A 22,558-nucleotide genomic window follows, 5' to 3' on the forward strand; every position below is an offset into this window, starting at 1 on the left:
TTGTAAATGAAAATCATTTGTGAAAGGGGATGCTGCCACCATTTGTGATTTACATTTGTGTAAGCTGCACTCGCAGCTCACTTTGGTGAAACGGGCTCCTAGAATGTAATATGTGGACTCAACCAGAGCAGTGTTTCAGAGTAACAAAGGTTAAACCAAGCCAAATCTTACTCTGACCATAAACAAAAATAATTTCAGACTTAATCTAAGATTAAAAGACTAAAACTCTGTTAGTGGCCCTTATACCCAGCAATGTTCATTAAACCTTACAATATCCAAGTGTTAAATTGAACTGATTTACATCCTGACAATTGAGTTTCTAAGAGCCTTGTCAATAGTGGGACTAAAATTGTAGTTTTGTGTTGTGCTCAAAAGAGTTAAAATGCCAGATGAAAACTTAATGCAAACATGAAAAAATGATACCCTGCTTTGTTAGTATCAGGCTCGTACAAGATCCGCCTTCCTGACAGTGGGCAACCAATTGATAGAACTAATGACAGCTTGTGACCATAACAGCTGCCGTAAAACTAAACAATAACCTGTAACAAATATAAGATACAACAATAAAGGCAGAATATATATTTTGAAATATTTTATTTTTTTAATTTTTTTTTTAAGCTTTTTTTAAAAGCCTTTTTAGGTTTTTTTTTTTTTTTTAGGTTTTTTTTAAAGGTTTTTTTTTTTTTTTAGGTTTTTTCTAAAAAAATTTTTTAGGTTTTTTTTTAAAAGGTTTTTTTAAAGGTTGTAAGTTAAATTTTAAGTTCAGCATTCCACTGATAATGAGCTCCAAGCCCTGAGCACCAGCACTCAGGTGTTGAACTCAGTGACGGATGTGGAATCTTCCTTTGGCATCTTCTTCTTTCTCTTCCTTAAACCAAGGAAGTGACGGAATCTTTTCCAGAAAGAAGGCCTTTTGATGTTCTCGGCAGCTCTCTGACTGATGCCAGCTTGTCCCTGGAGTTCTGAATCCAGAACCACAGTGGTAGACTCCTCTTCTACAAGTTCACAGTCCAGTATCACAGTGGTGGACTCCTCTTCCACAAGTTCGGAGTCCCGTATTGCAGCGGTGGACTCCTCGTCCACAAGTTCGGAGTCCCATACCGCAGCGGTGGACTCCTCTTCCACAAGTTCGGAGTCCCGTATTGCAGCGGTGGACTCCTCGTCCACAAGTTCGGAGTCCCATACCGCAGCGGTGGACTCCTCTTCCACAAGTTCGGAGTCCCGTATTGCAGCGGTGGACTCCTCGTCCACAAGTTCGGAGTCCCGCACCGCAGCGGTGGACTCCTCGTCCACAAGTTCGGAGTCCCGTATTGCAGCGGTGGACTCCTCGTCCACAAGTTCGGAGTCCCGCACCGCAGCGGTGGACTCCTCGTCCACAAGTTCGGAGTCCCGTACCGCAGCGGTGGACTCCTCATCCACAAGTTCGGAGTCCCGCACCGCAGCGGTGGACTCCTCGTCCACAAGTTCGGAGTCCCGTACCGCAGCGGTGGACTCCTCATCCACAAGTTCGGTGTCCTGTACCACAGTGGTGGACTCCTCTTCCACTGTGTCCTGTGAAACAGCAGGGGATTTCTCCCTCTGCTCACTTGTCCTGTCCTTCATGTCTTTAATGATTAGGATGATCTGTTTTTGGAGGGCCTGTTTTTCCTCTTCCTCAGCCTTGAGCTTGGCAACAAGCTCAAGGTTTGTTGAGGTCTCTTGGTGGAGTTGAATTTTCAGGTCCTCCAACTCCTCACAAAGGCTCCTCTCCTTCTCAGCAGCAACTGTTGTCACGTGCTCCATTTTAAGATACAGAGCTTTCTGCTTTAACTTCATCCTCTGAAACTGCGTCTTGTATTCTGATGCTTTGTTTGCATTGTCAGCAATCTGTGCCTCAAGGTGCTGCTGAAGCGAGAGACTTTTTTCTTTTTCTGCTGTGAAGTAGCTGAATGTATTGTAGACATCAGAATAGTCCTCACAGAGCTTATTGTAGGAAGCAGTGAGCGTGTCAAACTCTGCCCTCAGCTGCTTCTCTTTAAGCACCAACAGTGCTTCCTTGCTCTTCTGCTGGGCCAACTCTTTTTCAGATTCCTCCAGTTTTTTTGTGAGCTGGATCTTCTGGGTGTACTCCTGGCCAGCTTTGGCCCTCTCTGTCTGGCATAGTCTAGTCTGCTGCTGTCTCCAGTCTCTCTCTTTATGGAGTTCATTGGTTAAATACTCAATCTGGTCCCAGAGAGTCTTGTTTTCTTCCACTTCTGAGGCCAGGCTGGTGCAGAGGTCAGTAACCTTCTTCTCCTGAGAGATATTGTGTTCATTTGCCATTTGGAGCTGAGTCTTTAGCTCTTCAACCTGTTCCACCAGGTTCATCCTTTCTGTCCCACTGTAAATGTTGGAAATCAGGTCCCGGGTCCAGTTGTAAGATCCCAGGACTGCTGAATGTAGTCTTGAAGCCATCGCAGTCTGTTTCACAGTTGTGGATTTCCTACTGAAATGAAATGTCTCAATTGACAGAACTCTAATCACAGCTGCCGTATACACGGATGTACTGACAAGATCATACACACGAAATGGAGCTATCCCCTTGATATTTGCAAGTAACCTGGTGATGACATCATACACGTGTAATGAATCTGTTCCTTTGATGTTATGACATCATACATGTATGATGGAACTATTGCTGCCTGTTGTCTTTCCCCCCTAGTTACTGTTGCTATGTCTGTCAAAACTTCCTTCTAGCACAGCACATGCAGTTTACAATAACAGTGGCAGATTTATCAATCTGGATTCTTAGTTAGTTTTGAAACAATGGGTCTTCAATTTCACACAGAAGTGGACAAAAGCAGCTTTTCATTTAGCTGATGACCATGGATTTTTGTCCACTGAATTAATAAATGTTGCTAGCAGATTTTATCAGCTGTGGCTGACTCAGGTAATTGAGGTGATTTGTTTCAAAACAAGAATCCTGTAAAAAGGTTTTAAATATGCATCTGAAGGCGAACTACGTGATATCATGCTCTAAGAGTTAGCACTGCAATGAATGTAACAGAATGTTCACTATGAAAATAAATGCTTCACCTCTTCAACAACCAAGCCAAGTTTCCTAGTTTTGTATTCCCAATTATATTACCCAATTATATTGACGGGGATATCCCCAGAGTTAGCTTCAACTTAGCCCTGGATCTATAAAGCAGTCCAAAAAACGTTCAACTTCGTGTGGTTATTAGAATGTTTTGGCAATGTTATGTTGAACAAAAACATTTGCAGAACACTCTTAGAACGTTGTGGGAGGGTTACCAACTAGAAACCTGGAAGGAACCTTCCAGGAATGTTATGGGAATGTTATATGTTAGCTGGGTATGAGTTGTTACTTATTAACTTTTTATTATTTAATTATTAATTATTTTGCAGTTTTTGGTAAGTTAAACTTTTTTTCTTTTTTTTTCTTACCTCTGGCAGTTTATCATTTATCTTTGTACCATTTAAGATTTTTCACTAGACTTGATCTGCTTACATTTCACTAAAACTGGAAAATTTGGGGAGTTCTAAAACTGTGCAATTAAAAGCTTCACAAATACCTAGTTAGCGGATCTTGTATTTTTCTTTCTTTGTTTCTTTGTTTCTTTGTTTCTTTTTCTCTTTATTTCTGTGTGGGATTCTTTGGTTCCTTCAGTCAGGAGTTTTGGACCTCTCAGTAAGACTTTATGGTGTGCAAGATCTTTGTTGAGACAGCCTCTGATGATACAAAAAATTACAAGTCTATTTTTATAAATAAACTGAAGTGAAATTAGATCAATTTATTTTCCCAGGTTGTTTTTTTTTAAATAATTGGTTATTTTTAAAATGTATTCATGTTTATTTTTAACAAAATTGTTATGTTGGCCAACATGCTTAATATGATTAATTTTACTGGAGTCCAACTCAACTCAAATAAACAGTTAATTATTAATTCATTATTAAACAACAGTTTTAAACAGTTAGAGTTCCTGCAGCAAAGCTTTAAACCCAGAGTAACCAGTGACTGTAATTGACTGAATCGTAATCAATTATTACTTAAAACAACCATTTTGACTCAGATACATGTGCCCAAACAGCTCAACTGACAATTTCTATTCCGCTTTCTGGCTTTGCACACACATACAGTTTTATTAGTCTAGTTTCATTAAGCAGCTGTGAAACAAGAAAATTGCCATTGAACAACTGACAACATTTCTTAATACAAGCACTTTTGGTCTATATTGTATGCAATTCGGCTTTAGAGCAAATCATTCAACTGAAACTGCTACCTTGCACTCAATAGAGCAAATTAAATCAAGACTTGATAAAGGAGGAGTAATTGGTGCTGTAATTATAGATCTGCATAAAGCATTCGACACAGTCAATCATGATGTTATAATATCGAAACTCTCTAAATTTAACTTCTCATCTAGAGCACAGGCATGGATGTCTTCATATTTATCTAATAGGATACAATGTGTTAAAGTTTGGGACACACTGTCCAGTAACATAAAGTGCACAATGGGTGTTCCACAAGGGTCAGTGTTAGGTCCCCTGTTATTTAGCCTACATATAAATGATCTCCCTCCAACAGTGTCATGATGTCGAACTACAAATGTATGCAGATGACACCATTGTGTACACACATGCAAAAACAGCCCAGTTAGCTGCTGCTAAGCTAACAATTGCATTGGAAAGGATCACTCATTGACTTGATCAATCATGTCTGAGTCTAAATGTAAACAAGACAGAGGGTATGTTTTTCTCTCAAACCATGGTACAACCTCCTAACACTGATATTCTCATCAAAGGTGAAAGGATTGACATAGTCACTGATTTTAAATATCTTGGTGTGACACTGGATCCAAATTTGAACTTTAAGAAGCATGTTAAAAAAAATGGTTAAAACCATGAAGTATAACTTAGCAAATTTTAGACATATTAGAAACTGTCTTTCTTGCAGCCAAGATATTTATGCATGTTATGATTCTTTCCCATATGTCTTATTGCACCACATGTTGGGGGCAGGCTGGAGAAACAGCCATAAAACCTCTTGAGTCCTTATATAAACAAAGTCTAAAAACTCTGGACAAAAAGCCAATGCATTTCCATCACTGTAGATATGGAGAAATAGAATTTACTGAACTTTGAGAATTTTAGATTATTCTCAAATTTGTGCCTAGTTTATAAAATTTTAAATAGCTTGGCCCCTCCTCCACTATGTGGCTATGAGTACACTCACTCCGTAAGTTATTAGATCCTCCAGAATATCCTCTATACAAGATTGTACCAGACCATTTTGTCGCACTACATTTGGGCAGTCAGCATTCTCTGTGAAAGACACAACTCAGTGGAATGTCCTACCTGATGATATGAAGAGCAGCAGTTCCATCAGTACATTCAAAACCAATTAAAACATCTGCTAAAAACTACTCAGCTCTGTAACCACTGACTCTAAATTTCATCTCATGGTCCCAGTCCTACATGGTCCCAGTAAATACATAAATACAAATACATTCTGCATCTCAGCATTCCAGTGTCTCCCTCCTGATGCTTGCTTGGTGATCTCTTCACTATTAACATCAACCCACTTTTCAATAGCGTTCTCCTCATTTCATTAACTCTAGCAAAAAAAAAAGTCATGTAACTGCACTGGAAAGACAGGACTAAAATAACAATACAACAATGGCTCAATCAGCTGTCAGACCATTCAAACCTGGAAAAAGTCACTGCTACCTTATGATGAATAAGGTCACAAAAGTCTGGTAGACTGCACAACTTTACAACCCATATTTTAGGCAAACACTTTGGACAACAACCCTAACACATCCTCCCTCAACTCCACCTGCTGTTTCCTACATCCACAGCTCCCACCCCTCACTGTTACCTTTTTTCTTTTTTTCTCTTAATTTTCCTGTTCAGTTTCTTTATCCCTTTCATTCATTTATGTTTTCTGATCTCTTATTTGACTATTTGTCAGAATGTAAACTGTTTTATTTTAACTGCAGGATTGTGTAAACATGTTTGGGTTTTTTTTTTTTTAATGTAATGTGCACATATTGATTTTCACACATGGAAATAAAAACATAAATAAATAAAACAACCATTTTAAGCAGTCATTACTATTAGTGCTACTGGTCCATAAAATGCTTGTATTTTTTCATGTTTTATCGACCATCCTTGACGTTGTTCCCTTCCAACTCTTGTGCTACCCTGACAGTCTCATGTCCTCTGCAGGCTTCCGTAGACATTCCTTCACTGTCAGTTTGTGTGCGGTGACAGACAAGACATCGGTGAGCCACCAGCCCGCTCCAGCTCTGAACTATGGAAGAGATTAACAACATTGAAGTCGTTCCGTGCACAGAATCCGACTATCTGAAGCCGTTCAGGGTGCACTACAACCAGGTGAGTTGTTTCTGTGTAACGGCTGTTGTATGCTGAGGGCTAGCCCAACCCCCCATTCATTTGGCAGCTAGCAGGCTAGCATAACATGAAGGCTAAGCTGACCTCAAACACAGACGTTGGTAGCAACAATTGGCGTTGCTTTAATCACAATGACTTTGTGTTTGGTGTGTTTTCACATACAGTCGGTTTACAGTTGCTGTTGTGTTTTCTGTGAAACCTGGCAGCTCAGAGACAGCTATAGGCTAACATGCTAACGGTAGCTTGCTGCTGCAGAGGGTTTTTTTGGGGGGGTTGAGCATCACCGTTAGCACATGCTTTACATTAGTGTAAGGAGGTTTATATAATGAGTTGGCAAGAAAAGCAGTTTCCCGTCTGAATAGCGGGTCAGGTGAGACTTGTTGATCTTAACTGTTAAACTGACTCATCTGTAAATGCAGTCTGGTGTGTAAGGAGTCTGTAGGTCAGGGGTCTTCACAGTTTACACTGATTTATACAAGGGACACTGTACAGCCTCACTTGTTTAAAGACCTCCTCCAGACTTGTTTAAGATGTATATAAAATACCCTACTTTGAATAATGATTTGTGTCTGATATGGTTTTCCACAAAAAAAGTTCAATTATCTTGTTAAAATCCTTAAAATGACATCTACTCCTCCCTCATTAAAAAATTCAGAATCTCTGAATATGCAAATATATTTAATTTGTTTAAATGTCTCCTACTTCACTGTAAAGTCTGTTCTTAGTGTATGTGCAGTGGAGGCTTCAAGTTTCTACATCACACTTGTGTAAGTTTAATATTGGACCAGGATTGGATCCAAACTAGTTGTGATGTCACAAATCATGTTCGTAAGCCCACCTCTTAAAATGAGTACAGAGAAACTTTCCACTTTCAGCAGATGAATGTGAAAACAGACTTCTAGTATTAAACTCTTCACATACATCATTCTGCACAGTGAAGCTCAAACATTCAAAAGAATGGAAAAAGAAGAAAAACGTACTTTTGAGTGGAAGGGGACTTTAAATGTCTTGAGGTTTACATACTCTTAAATATCTGTTTTATCACACTATAATAAAGTACAGGTTCAAGATGTGACATTAAACTTTGTAGGGAAATGTGCACTGCAGATGACCACATTTGCAGATTTTTACATGGTAGTCAAATTATTAAAATGTAATCATCAGAGCTACAACGATTAGTCAATGAATCGATTTGTTGATTGACAGAAAATTAATCAGCAATTATTTTTTATAATCAATTAATACTTCTTTGATTCCGGCTTCTCAAATGTGAATATTTTCTGGTTTCTTAAGCCCTCTATGACAGTAAACTGATTATCTTCTCATTGGGAAACAGTCATCAACAGTTTTTAAGATTTTCTGACATCTAATCAACTAATCGAGAAAATAAACATCAGCACTTCATTACACTGATGCAATAATATCAAATTCCTGTATTGCTATAAAGCAGTCTTACTCATTGATTTACAGTGTTGCTCACCATGTCCTATTACACTCAGAGATATTACTACTAGGTATGAAAACATGTAAAAATCTCTGACCTCTAATACATTTATACAGTCATATCTCCCAACCCTAGTTAATTATGACTGCTTCTGACTCATTCAAGCCAAAAACAGATTTTCTAATGTGAAACATCTCTGATGTTGGTGCAGTGCTCACTGTTCAGATTTAGTAATCCTTCGGCACTGCATGGATTTACTCCAGCATTATAGGTGTATTGTACAGGGCTTGTGGGTGCAGGTATAGTCGCTCTCCATCCATTCATCTACCCATTTTTAGCTGCTCATCCAGGTTGACATGGCAAACAGGGCAGGCAGAGTGGATGAGTGAAATCTCCTAAACTGTACATGAATGTAAATCTCATATTAACTGGCTCAGTGTTTCACAATAAATGCTCATTATTGAAAATTGAATGATGATCCTGATACAAGAATCTAAATCAGTATTGCTGCAGCTGATTTAAGAGCTGCATTTTACGAATATTTTAAATTATCGATTAATCTGCTGATTATTTTCTCGGTAAACTGTTTTGTCTTTAAAATGGTGAAAAATGCCTGTTATGATTTTTTTTATTTTAGAGCTTATGATGACATCTTCAAATGTCTTGTTTTGTCTGATCAACTGTCCAAATCTAAAGAGATTTACTTTTACGATCATTTATGATCCAGAAAAGCTTCAAATCATCACATTTGAAAAGCTGAAACCAGCAAGTTTGAGCATTTTTGCTTAGAAAATGGCTAAAATGATGATTTGATTATCAAAATTGTTGCCGATTATCAACTAATCCTCGCAGCTCTAGTTAATTTATCTGTGTTTTATAGGTTCCTCATTAAAAAATTTTTTTTTTCTTTCTTCCAACTAAAAGAAAGTGAAATGTGCTGACTGTGTGTCCTGATGGTCTCCAGTAAAGTGAGATATGCTTCTCTACCCAAACACAGGCAGCAGTCCAGATGAATTTATTTTTAGGTTTAAAAATATTTGTGTAGTTTCTATTACTCAGTGATGGCGCTGGCTTCTGATGTCTAAAACCTGAATAAGGACAGTGATATAGAGGAAATGTAAAAACCTGAAAATACACCGATGTCCTTTCTACTTCCATTGAAGATGACAAGAGATTTAAGCTACTAGTCTTATTAATGAAGGCTGGTCCATGTCATTAGTAATGCAAGAAAGACTATTTTGTCCGCTCTGTGTTTGAAACAAATGATTGCTCAGACCTCAGAATGGAAAAGAGATTTACATCTATATCAAGATTTTTATATTTATATAAAAGATGACAAAACATAAAGAAACTGCAACTGCTATATGATTTTGAGGTGGCCTTTTGTAGTTGTGCCTTCAATTTAGAAGCTCAATTATGGCACATGTGATGAGAGGAGCTCAGTGAGGATTTTTTTTTTTTTTTACCATTTGGGGTTCACACCTGTGACAGGAGAAGGGGGGGGGGGGGGGGGGGGGGTTAAGCTTGTCAAGAGACTGGCGGAACGGCTAAGACAGCAGATGGACAACAAAAGAGATGATGGTGGTGGACTGTCCTCCCTTTCATCCTCGTCATCCTCTCCTCAGCAGATCAGGATGGGCTGTTCAGTGACTCCCCACAAAGGCTTTTTCGATCACACTGAGAGAGCATCTCTTCCCCGAACCTTTTATGCTCCACCGCACATCTGCAGCCTCGCTGTGGTCACTGACAAAAATACACTCACAGAAACACACTCTAAAAGTAGGTAATGTCACGCCTGAGAGGCTCTCTTCATCATTAGTGTTTATTGGTGTTTTGTCTCCTCTCCCTCGCCTCTCTACAAAGCAGGTGATTGTGCCTTGTTGACTCAGGGAAACCCCTCTTATCTTTGTTGCCTCGTGCTTATGTTGAATCACGAGTTGCTACTTAAAGCAGGCTAATTGCCTTCCGTTTATTCATTATAATGATTTGAATTATTCATCTAGAATTATTCATCTTGTATAGCTTACAGCCCGTCGCCCCTCACTCCTTCAATGAACATGAGATCCATTATGATCTTAAAACACAAATGACCCTTATGTGTATGAATTTTTGTATGTCCTGGAGGGGGAGAGAGGATTGTCTTCATTTTTTAAAACTATGATTTAGAGCAGGGTCATCATTCAGTCCGACCATTTATTAACTATAAGTGGAAAAGCATTTTTAATTTTACAAAATTCTACAAAACATAAATTAATGATTGCAAGCAAATTGTGATTCAAAAAGAATAACATTTGTTGTTGAAGCTTTAGATTTATCTGGGAAAAGTAATAAATAACAATGGAACACAGTGCATTGCATCAAATTTCCATTTGATTATTTTATATAGCATTTTAAATTAGTTTTCCATCATGATACATGTTATTGAAGACCTTCTTAGTAGCATGGCAATACTTATTTCAGCTAGATCTGCAACTAATGATTATTATCGATAAATCTGTCAATTCTTTCATCAATTAATTTATTAATGATTTTGTTAGTTAGTAACTTAATCGTCCGCAATGTGGGAATTAGTCTTTGGCTTCCCCACACAACATCAAAAACAACATGAAGACAGTTGATGGAGGCAGACATTAAGACATGGCATCAACAAACGACAACACTTTTAAATACGAGGAATAAGAGACATTTTATACTTATTAGTCTAATTAGTGAAAAATGAACATTAAAATTTTTACATAGCCCAAATCTTTTGTCCACCCAGCAGTCCAAAAATCCCAAATTATTCAATTTACAATGACATAAAAAACTGAGAAAATCAAAACCAGGAAGCTGGAACCAATCAAAGTTTGGCATAATTTCCACAAATCATAGATTATCAAAACTGTTGTTAATGAATTTTCTGTCAATCGACTTATCTAGCGCTGGAACTAACAATTATTTTCATTATCAATGAATCTGGCAATTATTTTCTTGATTAAGGCATTAATGGTTTAGTCTTCACAGTGAGAAATGAACATTACAGTTTCCCAGAGACGTCTTCTTTTGTCTGACCAACAGTTCAAAACCCAAAGACGTTTTCTTCAGTTTACTATCACCTATGACAAAGAAAAGCATTAAACCATCACATTTGAGAAGTAAAAACAGCAAATTTTGGGCATTTGCTTTAAAAATGACCAAAATGATTATTCGATTATCAAAATACTTGCCGATTAATTTTCTGTTGATCGAGTAATTGATTAATTGACTAATGGTTGCAGCTGTAGACTTATCAATTAGTGTTTCAGCACTACAACAGCCTTAATTTGTTGCATTTACCTCACCTATATTCCACTGACCATACCATTAAAAAGCATTTTGTGTGCAATTGTGGTTAACAGAGGTTAAAACAGAAAACAGGCTGCGATCAAGTCTTCCAAAGTAGTCAGCGATATCTCGGTCAGTTTGCGTTAGAGGGACATGAACATGTAAAATGACTTGATGTGATTTGAGGTTTACATGCCTTCATGTGGACTTCACTGGAGGACACAGTCACATGAGTGTGTACTTAAAAAGTGTGTCCTTGTGGATAAGGGCCCACTTGTCAGGCTGTTTTAATGCCGCTGATGCTGTAATTCCTCATTACCGGTTGATCAGTTTATGCAGGTGTGGCTGTTAATTAACGTACATTGGTGAAAATGTGATTCCTTTGTTCTTTAAGCTTTGCCGATCAGTAGTTCAAGGGTTGTAATGTGTGTGTAATAGCCTTGCTGCCTTTGTTGAGGCTGGTGAGAAGACAGACTGAAGCTAAATCCAGAAAAAGCAAAGCAAAAACATGTGAGATGCAAAGAGTATTTGTGGACAGTGGTTGATTTTTCTTTTCTTTTTTAGCTGCAGCTGCCGGCTTGATAGTGTAGTCGGTGCAGGAGGTGTGTGTTTGTGATGGTTAGAGCTGCCGCATATTGATTTTTTTTTTTCCATTCAAACCGTTGCGGTAACTGCATTAAAAAAAAAAAAAATTAAAACCTCAGATGTTATAAAATAATAGGTTCCTAAATACTGTATCTAAGGCGACCCTCATTACAAGACGACCCCACCTTTTCCAACACATGTTTTTGGAAAAATACTTTTTGAAAATAACGTCACAGTATAGTTACATACTCACACTCTGTGGCCAGGCTCTTAGAAGCAGTTAAAAGTGATTTTCTCCAGCAGTTAGCATTTATAAGACTGCCTGTTTGTCACAGTGGTATTTGGCAGCTTGACATGTTCTGTTTCCGCAGTAGAAATGTTGGAAGACACTTTGAACTCATTCTCGCTCATCATGAATTTATTTTCTTCATGGCAGAAAAACACGTTACACGAGTTACACGCGCTGATTGACTAACACACTCACTATAAACAGACTTTAAGACACTCGTTAGCCTAGCAACACCAAGGCAACAAACACCCCATAATGCAACAATCTGTGTAGGAGTCAGTTTTACATCACTACTTCATCCATTGAAAAAGAAGATCCGATGTTGTGAACACGTAATTGTCTAGACCCCGGTGATCAGCTAGACTCTGCGGTGGGCGTGACGTGATTGCGTTACAGCGGTAGCGATGGTTATTAGACTTTAAGCACCTAAAAGATCAAGCCCATACACCCCTCTCTACAATAGCCATTCACACAGGAGCCTGTCATTTCTGACGCCCAAAGCCAGAGGGACCACATTAATTTCAAGGTCCTGTGTAGCCTGTCCCTGCTATTCTCTCTCTCTCTCTGTCTCTCTCTCTCCATGGGCTAATCTCTCTGTCGTAATCCATGTCGGCCATGATTCTCTCGTCTCCCCTGGGCCATTCAAGCCGTCCCCGCCCCACTTCTCTCAGCAAGTGGGCTGAGTAATGAGGGGAACCCCACCATCTGTGAGTGGTGACAGGATACCAGAGAGGGAATATGTGTTTGTGTGCGTGTATGTGTGTGTGTTTGGTGACACATTCATGATGAGTAGTTTCACCTCACATGTGGTCGCTGGAGGGCAAACATGTCATCTTTACAGCCTTTTAAACATCAATCAAAGTCAAAATTAATTGTGAAATTTTGATATGATTACTGTAAATAGACTAAAACATAATTATTTGCTATCAGTCAATTCAATTCAATGGGCTTTATTGGCATGAACGTTTAGAGAACAGTGTTGCCAAAGCATCAAAATACAACAAAATAATAATAATATGAACATTAACACAACATTAATATTGATATATATGTTAGTTATAGTAAGATTCATATATATTAATTATATGTGTTGTGTGTGTGTGTGTGTGTGTGTGTGTGTGTGTCTAGGTCATTCACTGCCCCTCAGGTCGTGACATGTTAATACATATTGGGCAGCAGGATATGCCCTGTCTCCTTCCACTAGGAGTATTTTTAAATTTGAGAGGTCATTAAACTCTTTGAAATCTTAAATTTTATAGTTGAAATTGTTAAACTAAATGTACCTTATTTCATTGAATGTTTTACATTGTAGTCTCAGCCTCACCCGTCGAACAGTGACCATATTTTCTGGGGTTTTTTTGGGTTGCCATGATTTTTAGTGTTGTCTTTTTGATTGCCAGTCGCCAGTTTTTGGTCAGTGAGCCTGTACTTGATTATGATCTGTCTCTGCTTTCTATCTGACAGTACAGAGATATCTTGCTAATTCATAATCTCCTTTTATGACCAGATAACAGTCTAATCTACTTTGGCTTTTAGTTCAGTGTCCAATGTTCCAAATAGGTTTCTTTACATCGTGTTATAATTTGGTTAACTCCGATTGGTGTTTGGAAAGCAGTGTTGGTGTGAGACTGGTCAGAGTGTGTCTGAGAGGGGGGGGATTTAGTCTCAGCACCAGCTGACATAGGGGACTCTTTTCTGGGCTCAGCTCTTGGGTTTTGAGGGCTTTGGGATGGAGGGTGTCTAGGGGACTGGATTTAAGGTGATTAAAAAATTGGAATGCTCTCTTTTGAATGTTAATTATCAGTGGGTACCTGCCTAATTCTGCTCTACATGCATTTGTTGGTGTTTTTCTGTGTATGTGTAAAATGTATCTGCAGAATTCTGTATGTAAAGACTGTTGTTGTTTATTCATAGCTATTATGAATGAGTGGACCCCATACTTCACTACCATACTGCACAATGACACTATCAAATATTTTAAGCCAGATTTTAATTGGAATATATACAATTTTTATAACATTTTCTCTTAATTGCATTTAGAGTTGTTTGAGTTTTTCCTTTAGTGCATTCACTGCCATGTTGCAACTCCCTGATGCTTTTATGGTCTAACTGAGGTAGATATAACTCATCTATGTTCAATGATATGATTATTTATGGTCAACTGGTATTTGTTCTCTTGACATCTGGGGCGTTTTTGAAAAATCATGACATGATGATTTTTCATATTTACTGCCAGGGCCCAGTCCTGACAGAACTCTTCTGCTATGTCCAGCTGTTGTGTCTCTCTTGTCTCTAGATGATATTACTGGTATTGTTGGTGCTGGTGTTTTTCAATATTAAACCACATTTTCTGAATCCTGTAACTCCCTGTTGGAAAGATGATGTTTCCTCTCCCTGGCATCACTCTGAAACTCTGTTGTAAGAGCCAGTCAGGTGCATGTTGGTATTTGGTAAATTAAATGTTGTAATCACATATTATATACATTCAAACATTAAGTTCACGCAGCAGTTTATGTGTAGCTTATGTACAGTGAAGTGTATTTCGATGAGTATAATAGGTGGACTTTGTAGACTGGAATGCAGGAACATATGTAGTTTTTTATTTGCAACAGTTGATAGTATTGTTAGATACTTTTAATGGGCATTAAATGACTGTTTTGACCATGTATGACATGTGTACGAGATAGCCGGTAATAAGATCTTTGTTACAGTTCAGGAATACAACATCAAGTTGGTAGTGGACTAGGCTTAATGTAACTTTAAATACATTTTAATTCCCTGTCTCCTGTGCACTTGTGAGTACATTGGGTTTCATAAGAAAAGGTTAGGCTAGCCCATTGTTGCTAACTTGGGGCTAACCCCCTTCACTTTTCCAACTGTAGGGGAAACAATGGACAAGACTTTTCTTGGTCTTGAGAAGCTGCAGCATTTACTATCTGACACACTGTAGCCTGTACTGTACATTTACTGCCAAACTGACAACTTACTGCTAACCTTTTCCTCTGCTCCGCTCACATTCACCGTCACTTTTCTGCCGCTCACTCAACCACACACACACACACACATTATGCACTGCCCTATTCCTTAATGGAGCTACACTACTCTTATAACAGTACCTTTCACATAGATGTCCTTTGAAGAATGAGTAGTGGGAGGATGACTCAAAACAAATCTACAATAACATCGGGTGTTATCGTGTTTACACAGTGTTAGAGTGATAATCATTAATAGTACATTGATATTAATGATCGTGTGAAATTTTAGCAGCTGCTGAATGAATATAGAGGAAACACTGAAGTTGGAACAGACCATGTGGCAGTAAAGTTGAGGAATTTAGATGTTTTAGAGTGGGTGGAGAGCTTTATGAACTATTCTATTAGTCAAAAGTCAACTGTTTTGATAGTGAATTACTCAGTTTGTGTCATTTTTTAAGAAAAAAATGCCCAAATTCTCTGGCAATAGATCGTCAAATGAGTATTTTCTGTTTTTTTAGTCGTCTGTAATAGTAAATTGAATATCTTTTGGGTTTGGACTGTCTATCAGGAAATTTTGAGGATGTCACCTTGATCTTTGGGAAACAATAAATTGATAAATTGAGAAAATAATCGTCAGATGAGTTGATAATAAATGTAACCGTTAGTTGCTGCCCTATACTACTGTAAGGTAACCTAGTTATTCAGGCATCAAGATGACAGCTGTGTGTTCATCACATAGCTTGGAGGACATTTTCAAGTGCTTCTGAATGGTATAATCAGGAGTTTATCATTCTAAGTATTTTTTTTGGGTATTGTATTTTGGTCAGTGTTTTTATATATCTGAGAACAGTTTATGATATCTGCTTAGTTTGTTATTTTGACAGACAAAACATTCATCAAAAGCAACCATAAAGATTGGGATCAAGAGCAGCATAGCCCTAGTATTTATCTAATAATTCACTTACACAAATACCCTATAATTTGCCTTTAAAAGGCACATTGACAGGAAAAATGCTCTGTCTCATCCATTATTCAATAAGCACTCTTTACAAAGCAGAAAGCCACGAGAAGTGCATCCCCGCCTCAGTCAGGACAAATGATTTATGACACACGCCTTCGCAGTAGTTTAGCTTTCACTGAGGAAAAGTGAGAGGGGTGTGGCTGGCTTGGCCTCAAGGAGGAATGATGGCGTGTAAGACACTCGCACACTTTGTTGACATGGGAGTAATTACAACAGTAGACTGTCTGCAGCAGGCAGAGCGTCTCTCATGACTCCACAGTGAGGAGTTTTGACAACGCTTCACTAATAGCTGAAGCAAGAGCACAGATGAAAGGGTATCACCTCTGCCTTCAGGTCATCGTTTTTCATCTGGTTCAGTGTTCCTACAAGACACAGTTCAAGTTCTGGACAGAGTACATTGCTTTCTCTAAATTTTATCTGACACATACATCAGTGGTTCCCAACTGGTGGGTTGCTGTCCAAAAGCGGTTCATTCCGGGTGAGTCGTGAGCATTTTGGTCAGCAAGAAATACTTGGAAATGTATCGAATATCTGGGACAACATTTTATTTTAAAGTACCATTTCTCACTTCCAAGTCAGCGGCAGCGTTGCAACATGCAACTTAGTACAAGTAACCTATTGATGCCAGCTTTGTGGGTCATGTGACCCTCGGCTCGCACGATCGTTGACTGTAGCGGTCTTTCTTACACACAATATATTCAGTTCGGTTTTACTAACACTGAACACAAAAAAGAAGGAAAGAAATCTGTCTTATGTTATGAAGTCTGGTTTGAAATCTAGCTTGAAAACAACTTATAATTATCAGCCACGCAGCTGTTGTATTGCCCTGTTCTTTGTATCGTTTATCTGTTTATGTGCTGGTGAATAAGACTGAATTAGTTGTAACTACTGTTGTAATAATTGTAGTGTTGTTTTTATTTGTTTAGTTTAAAACCCTAATTGCACTCTCTTGCTGCAATGCAAATTATTGAGCTTTACGCCTCATTTTGTGGGCAGCAGTGGTTAGCCCTGTCTCCTCACAACAAGAAGGCTGTGAGTTTGAATCCATTGACGGTGGAATGGATGCATGGAAATATACTGAGTTAGGCAATATGTGGACTGTGACCTGATGGCTGAGAGAAAATCTAGACCCTGAGGCTAGACCAGTTGGGAACCGCTGACATACATCACATTGTGCATCCCAGAATGAAAAATATAATCATTTATGGGGCTGCAATGTAATAATTGTTTTTCAGTTATTGAGTATTTTTCAAATTAATGCGTGTTGGCCCGTCTCAGTGTGTGTTTTCAGCTCAGTAAACAAATACCTGACATAATATCTTTCACAGTCCATAAAGATGGCACAATATTAATACTGTAACTAAACCTGCACAGACTTCTCATTTCACACCCTAACATGATAGTTAATGATGCATGAACGCCGCTACACTAGTTTGGCTTCATTGAGGCCCTGTGGCGGTGACCTGCTAGGTCTTGCACAATGTAATTTGAATGTTTGTTGAGAGGATTTTGAGGACTTTTGTTTTCAATAGAAGCTGGGTGGAAGGTAGGAATGACTGTAACTTTCATGGATGACTAAGGAGATAAGATTTTGTTGATAAATTGGGTAATAAAAGCATTGCAGTGCTTTCCTCAAACATCCTACTTAGATGCAAATGTGAATGTATTACACTATTATCATCTCTGTAATTTTCTACAACCATATTCAGTCTGTGATATTTATATCCCACATCAGAATTCATTTGAGAATTTAAGGAAATGTGAGAGACTTATGTGAAAGGAAACAAACTCCCTCTCACTCTTCAATCTACCTGATTTATTTCCTTTAGATAGAAATCTAAAAGTTGCACATTGCAGCTCAGAGTACATCTTGACACAGCATCACATCCTAACTCAAATCCTGTTGCCACAACAGTAGCTTTATTATGTCTGATTCTATCAGCGCAATTAGCTTGCCATTTCACATCCTCCCATTTCTTGGGTGGTACTGAAACTGCACCACGGCACACGCACAGAGGAAGAAGACAAATCTATTGTAGCTGAAATAAGCCTGTTCTGGGAAAGCTGTCATCCATGTGTCTGAAAGAGCTTGTGGGTGGAGAGGAGGTGTAGCCTAAATTTGAATCAAGGCCATATTTCCTCAGGCATAGAAAATATAGGCCAACTTTACTATATTTATACAGCATATGATGTGGAGAGAGGAATACTTATGTTTCAGTTTAATTCACACATTTGTTTAGTTGATGCAAATGGTAAAAACAATACTAGATATTAGGGTTGGCCGATGTCTACCAAATTGGCATGTGACGATGTCCACAGTTGGGGCTAGGCAAGGTCCTTGACTTCCGCCCATGCCAGCTGTACACAACCGACAACCACAACTCATCTTACCAGGCTGCAGCCTAGTTTGTCTGGAAAACTGCTCCGCTACCACTGTGTTTTGGTCGCCATCTTTCCCCTGAGCCTCAAGGTTAGTGGAGATTGCCTGCACACAGCTCCCACCTCTGACGTCACATGTAAATACTGAGGTGGCCGGGCAGTAAGGCTCAACCTTGAGCCACTTACTCACCGGGGTGACATTGGGGGGGAATCGGAGGGTGGGCGCTACCCTTCTGTAAAAATGCTGACCCCGCCATCATGGGCTGGGATGGAGTTATTTACAATGCTATATGAGTGGCGACGGGCTGGCAATACCAAATTGGTGTGTCTATGTGTGTGTTAGTGTGTGTGTGTGGCAGTGTGTGCTCTGGTGTTGGTGTGGACTGAGGGGGCTGGCTTTTAAATTACGATGTTATGAGAGGGCTGGATATTTTGTTTTTGCTGGTTATACCTCCAAGAAGTTAAAGGATACACTAGATATTCTATATGTTTTTTATTATTGTCAACAAATCCCATGAAAAGACCAAAACCAAAAAAATGCTCTTGGCACTTACCGACTTCCCAGCGTGTCTGTGGCACTCAGCCCCAAGAGCAATTGTTCTTACTGAACATAAATCTTTGAAAATGACTACTAATATATAGTTTAAAGGGGACCTATTATGCTCATTTCCAGCTCTATATTTTTACTGTGGGACTCCACTAGAGTAGCTTTGCATGATTCACAGTTCAAAAAACTCCTTATTTATTCTATACTGGCCCTTTATGCAGCCCCTCAGTTCAGCCTCTGTCTCTAACAGGTAGTCTTAGCTCCTATCTCTTGAAGGCCCCCCCCACCCCACCCAATGAGCCCACTCTGTTCTGATTGGCCAGCTTTCCACAAGCCTGCAGTCGTATCAGAGTTATGTTAAGTTACTGCCAATGGAAACCCAACATTTCCTGCTTCACTGCTACAAATAAAAGCTTTTAAATTACTAAATAATGGGAGACTTTTATTGTGAAGAAACAGGAAATGAAATGAAATTCCTAACAGAATTAATAGAGCTTCGTCAGCAGCTCTAAAAAGCGTTCGACACAACAACATATGGAGATATAACTCTTTCTTCAGTGGATCAGTTAGAAATAATGCAGGAAGGAACAGTACAAACAGAAAGAGCTGCAGTGATGATGATGTTTGATGAAGAGCTGCAGACGACTAGCACACCTCCAACAGGTAAACATCTTATTTTACTTTGCTGTGCTGTGTAATGGAAAAACACTCACAGTGTGCCAGCTCGACTCAAGTCATAGCTTGGCGTGACTATCCCCTAAACAATGGAAAAATGCCATAATGTTAATGGAGCAGAGCAGTGAACTTGCACGCTGTGCGTGGAGCAGATGACCATATAAAAATTTTCCGTCACGAGCCGATGACGTCTTGGGCTGAAAGTAGGAAAAAACGTTGTGCTTTTTGCTTACAGGGATTACTTTACATACGTAAAATTCTGCAAATAAACAAGGTTCAGTTCATCAACCGATTACTGGTTAGAATTTAACTGATTAAAAATATATAAATCAACAATGAAACGAGAATGTTTTCTGGTTTCTTTAGTTGTATATGACAGTAAACTGAATATCTTTTGGTTGTGGACTATTGGTCAGGACAAAACAAGACATTTGAGGACGTCATCTCTGGCTTTGGACCAAACAGTGATCGACATTTTTTTCTGACATTTTGTAGACTATTTATTGATTAATTGAGAAAAGAATCGACAAATTAATTGATGTTGATAATAATTAGTTAATTGCAGCCTTAAACTGTGACATGCATACTATGAGCAACCACGTTTAGAGCCTGTAGTTTTCCATATGACAGGAATGACGGTAAAACTCCAAACTGAATTAAGTGCCTGTTACTTGCAGCTCTTCATCTGACTAGTTCACTGTGACTGCTGCGTAATTTACCGTTCCTGTCTCGCAGAACTGACCATACAACACTTTGCAGACTGACTCTGACCATGTTGATATGCTAATGTGCTAAAATGAAAACCAGCAAGACTGAAGTCTCATGAGAAACTGTTGCAGTGGAGTAGAACTATTTGTTGATTTCACACTGAAAGGGCAGTGAAGAATGAAAAAGAAAAGTGATGAATTTCATATAATTTTAATTTCCCTCAGTACAGTTTGGCAGCTAGACCTGCAAATACCCGCTCCATCTGTTATGAATGAAAATAACTTTAAAATAAACCAGACAATCGGGATGTTAACCTCATTGTCCTTTTCATGTGTCTGCAAAGTGATGAGATAACCCTCGACACAACGTGCATGGCAATCACTGCCCACGTTTAAACCTGAAGTGCTGAACTTTTACCTATAAATGAACGTCCGTTACATTCAACCCCTTGCCAAACGGGTTCACACAATTCTGATTAAGCCTATCACTGTCAGATACATCTCTTTATTTCACAGTATACAGAGTTTTTAATCTGGTGTCGGGTTTGACATTCCTACGCTGGCTGGATGAATGCATACTGCCACGCTCTGTGGGCAGAACATGCGCACTAGAAACTTCCGCCGGCCGAGTGGCTAAATTCCAGTTAGCTCTCTGCTAACTTGATTATCAACTACAACAATATCAACTATATATTTGATTGGGAATAAAGGTGTACATTGCTAATTCAGTTTTGGCTTCAAGAACATGTGTGCAAATAATTAAAATAGATCATGACCATTAAAGGTCTTATATGTAGAATTGTGAAGCAATTTACATTAATTAATCATTTTTTATTAACTGACAGGGTGAGATGCTTTGCTGAAACACGGTATAAAATACAACATTAGAGTTCTTTTATGCAACTGAGAAGTGTAAGCAAGGAAAAAGACATCACCTGCAATGGTCTCGCAACACGAGCACCAGGATGTTGACTACAGCTTATTTATACGCCACAGGTGTCACTAATGAGAAGGAATTTCTGATTCCTACATATAGAACCTTTAAAGTTTTTGTTTTTCATCGACATTTTTGTTGCTGCTACAGTTGATACACTTTTTGTTGGGTTTGGTTTGTGATGTTACTTACACATGTCCAAGCAAGCAGCAGTCATGCGGCAGCTGATTACTTTTGCAGTAATCATATTAAATAAATCAGAGATGATTTGACATCCTGCCATTCAAATCATATGCAACAAGGGGAGCGAGAGGCATACAGACTCTGACTCACATAACCACAGTCTAACTACATTGCTTAAGGATTAAAACAGTCCTGCTTTTATTGTCTTCACTTATGCTGTTTATTTTGTTTCCTTCACAGAATGGCACAAAGAAATCCTGGGACTTCATGCGAACCCATGACAGGTAAACCACATTTTATTCACTACTTTTGGATGAAAGCAATGCCTATGTAGACTAATTCTGTGGGTGCACGGATAATTATACACATACACACAAACACAGAGGTGGTACAGCTTGTAAGAAAAATAAAAGAGAATTTGAGTATAGTTGATTTTTTTTTTTTTAATTATTTTTTAATAAGTCTTATAAAACAGAGTAGTGGTTAGATTGCACAACTTCACTACGAAACCTATGAAATAGCTATGAAATATAAAATCAGCAGTACTCTCATGTCAGGACACACTTGCCGAACTAAAGAGCTTGTTGCAAAAGCATCAGTCTGAATCTGATCTTGTTCTCTGGCACTCAAACTCAGATCAGCAGATGAGGATGAATTTGCTGGATTGGCACCAATCCTGACACATACTATCAGTGTGTCTCTAAATCTTATATCTACTCTCCTTCTTTGACTTGCAAAAGATATTTTTTCAGCCAAAACGCAGCACAGAGTTTAAGAGAATTTCAACACAAGTTGGTGATGGAGACAGTTTGTTTTTCTGTGTCCTTTCATCTGTAGCTAGCCTATATTTAGCATCTCTCTAATGGTATTTTTTATACCTATAGGCTTTGGCATCTAGGGCTGCAACTAATGATTCTTTTCATTATCGATTAATATGTTGATTATTTTCTTGATTCATTGATTTGTTGTTTGGTCTATAAAATGTCAGAAAATGGTGAAAAATGTCAATCACTGTTTCCCAAAACCGAAGAGGCAACCTCAGATGTCCCGATCAACAGTCCATAACCAAAGATATTCAGTTTACTATCGTAGAAGACTAAAGAAACCAGAAAATGTTCAA

General features: G+C 38.6%; 1 protein-coding gene across 1 annotated transcript in view; it reads left to right on the top strand.

The window, feature by feature from the left end:
• Window positions 1–6,157: 6,157 nt before the first annotated feature.
• Window positions 6,158–22,558, top strand: part of nudt14 (nudix (nucleoside diphosphate linked moiety X)-type motif 14) — a 32,458-nt gene continuing 16,057 nt past the window's right edge. The window contains exons 1-2 of the mRNA XM_067572205.1: window positions 6,158–6,378; window positions 21,679–21,722. Coding sequence (XP_067428306.1) covers window positions 6,298–6,378; window positions 21,679–21,722 — 125 coding nt within the window. The 5' untranslated portion in view covers window positions 6,158–6,297. The remainder of the gene's footprint in view (window positions 6,379–21,678; window positions 21,723–22,558) is intronic.

The sequence above is a fragment of the Thunnus thynnus genome, chromosome 18 (assembly GCF_963924715.1).
Source record: "Thunnus thynnus chromosome 18, fThuThy2.1, whole genome shotgun sequence".
In the NCBI taxonomy this organism is placed as follows: domain Eukaryota; kingdom Metazoa; phylum Chordata; class Actinopteri; order Scombriformes; family Scombridae; genus Thunnus; species Thunnus thynnus.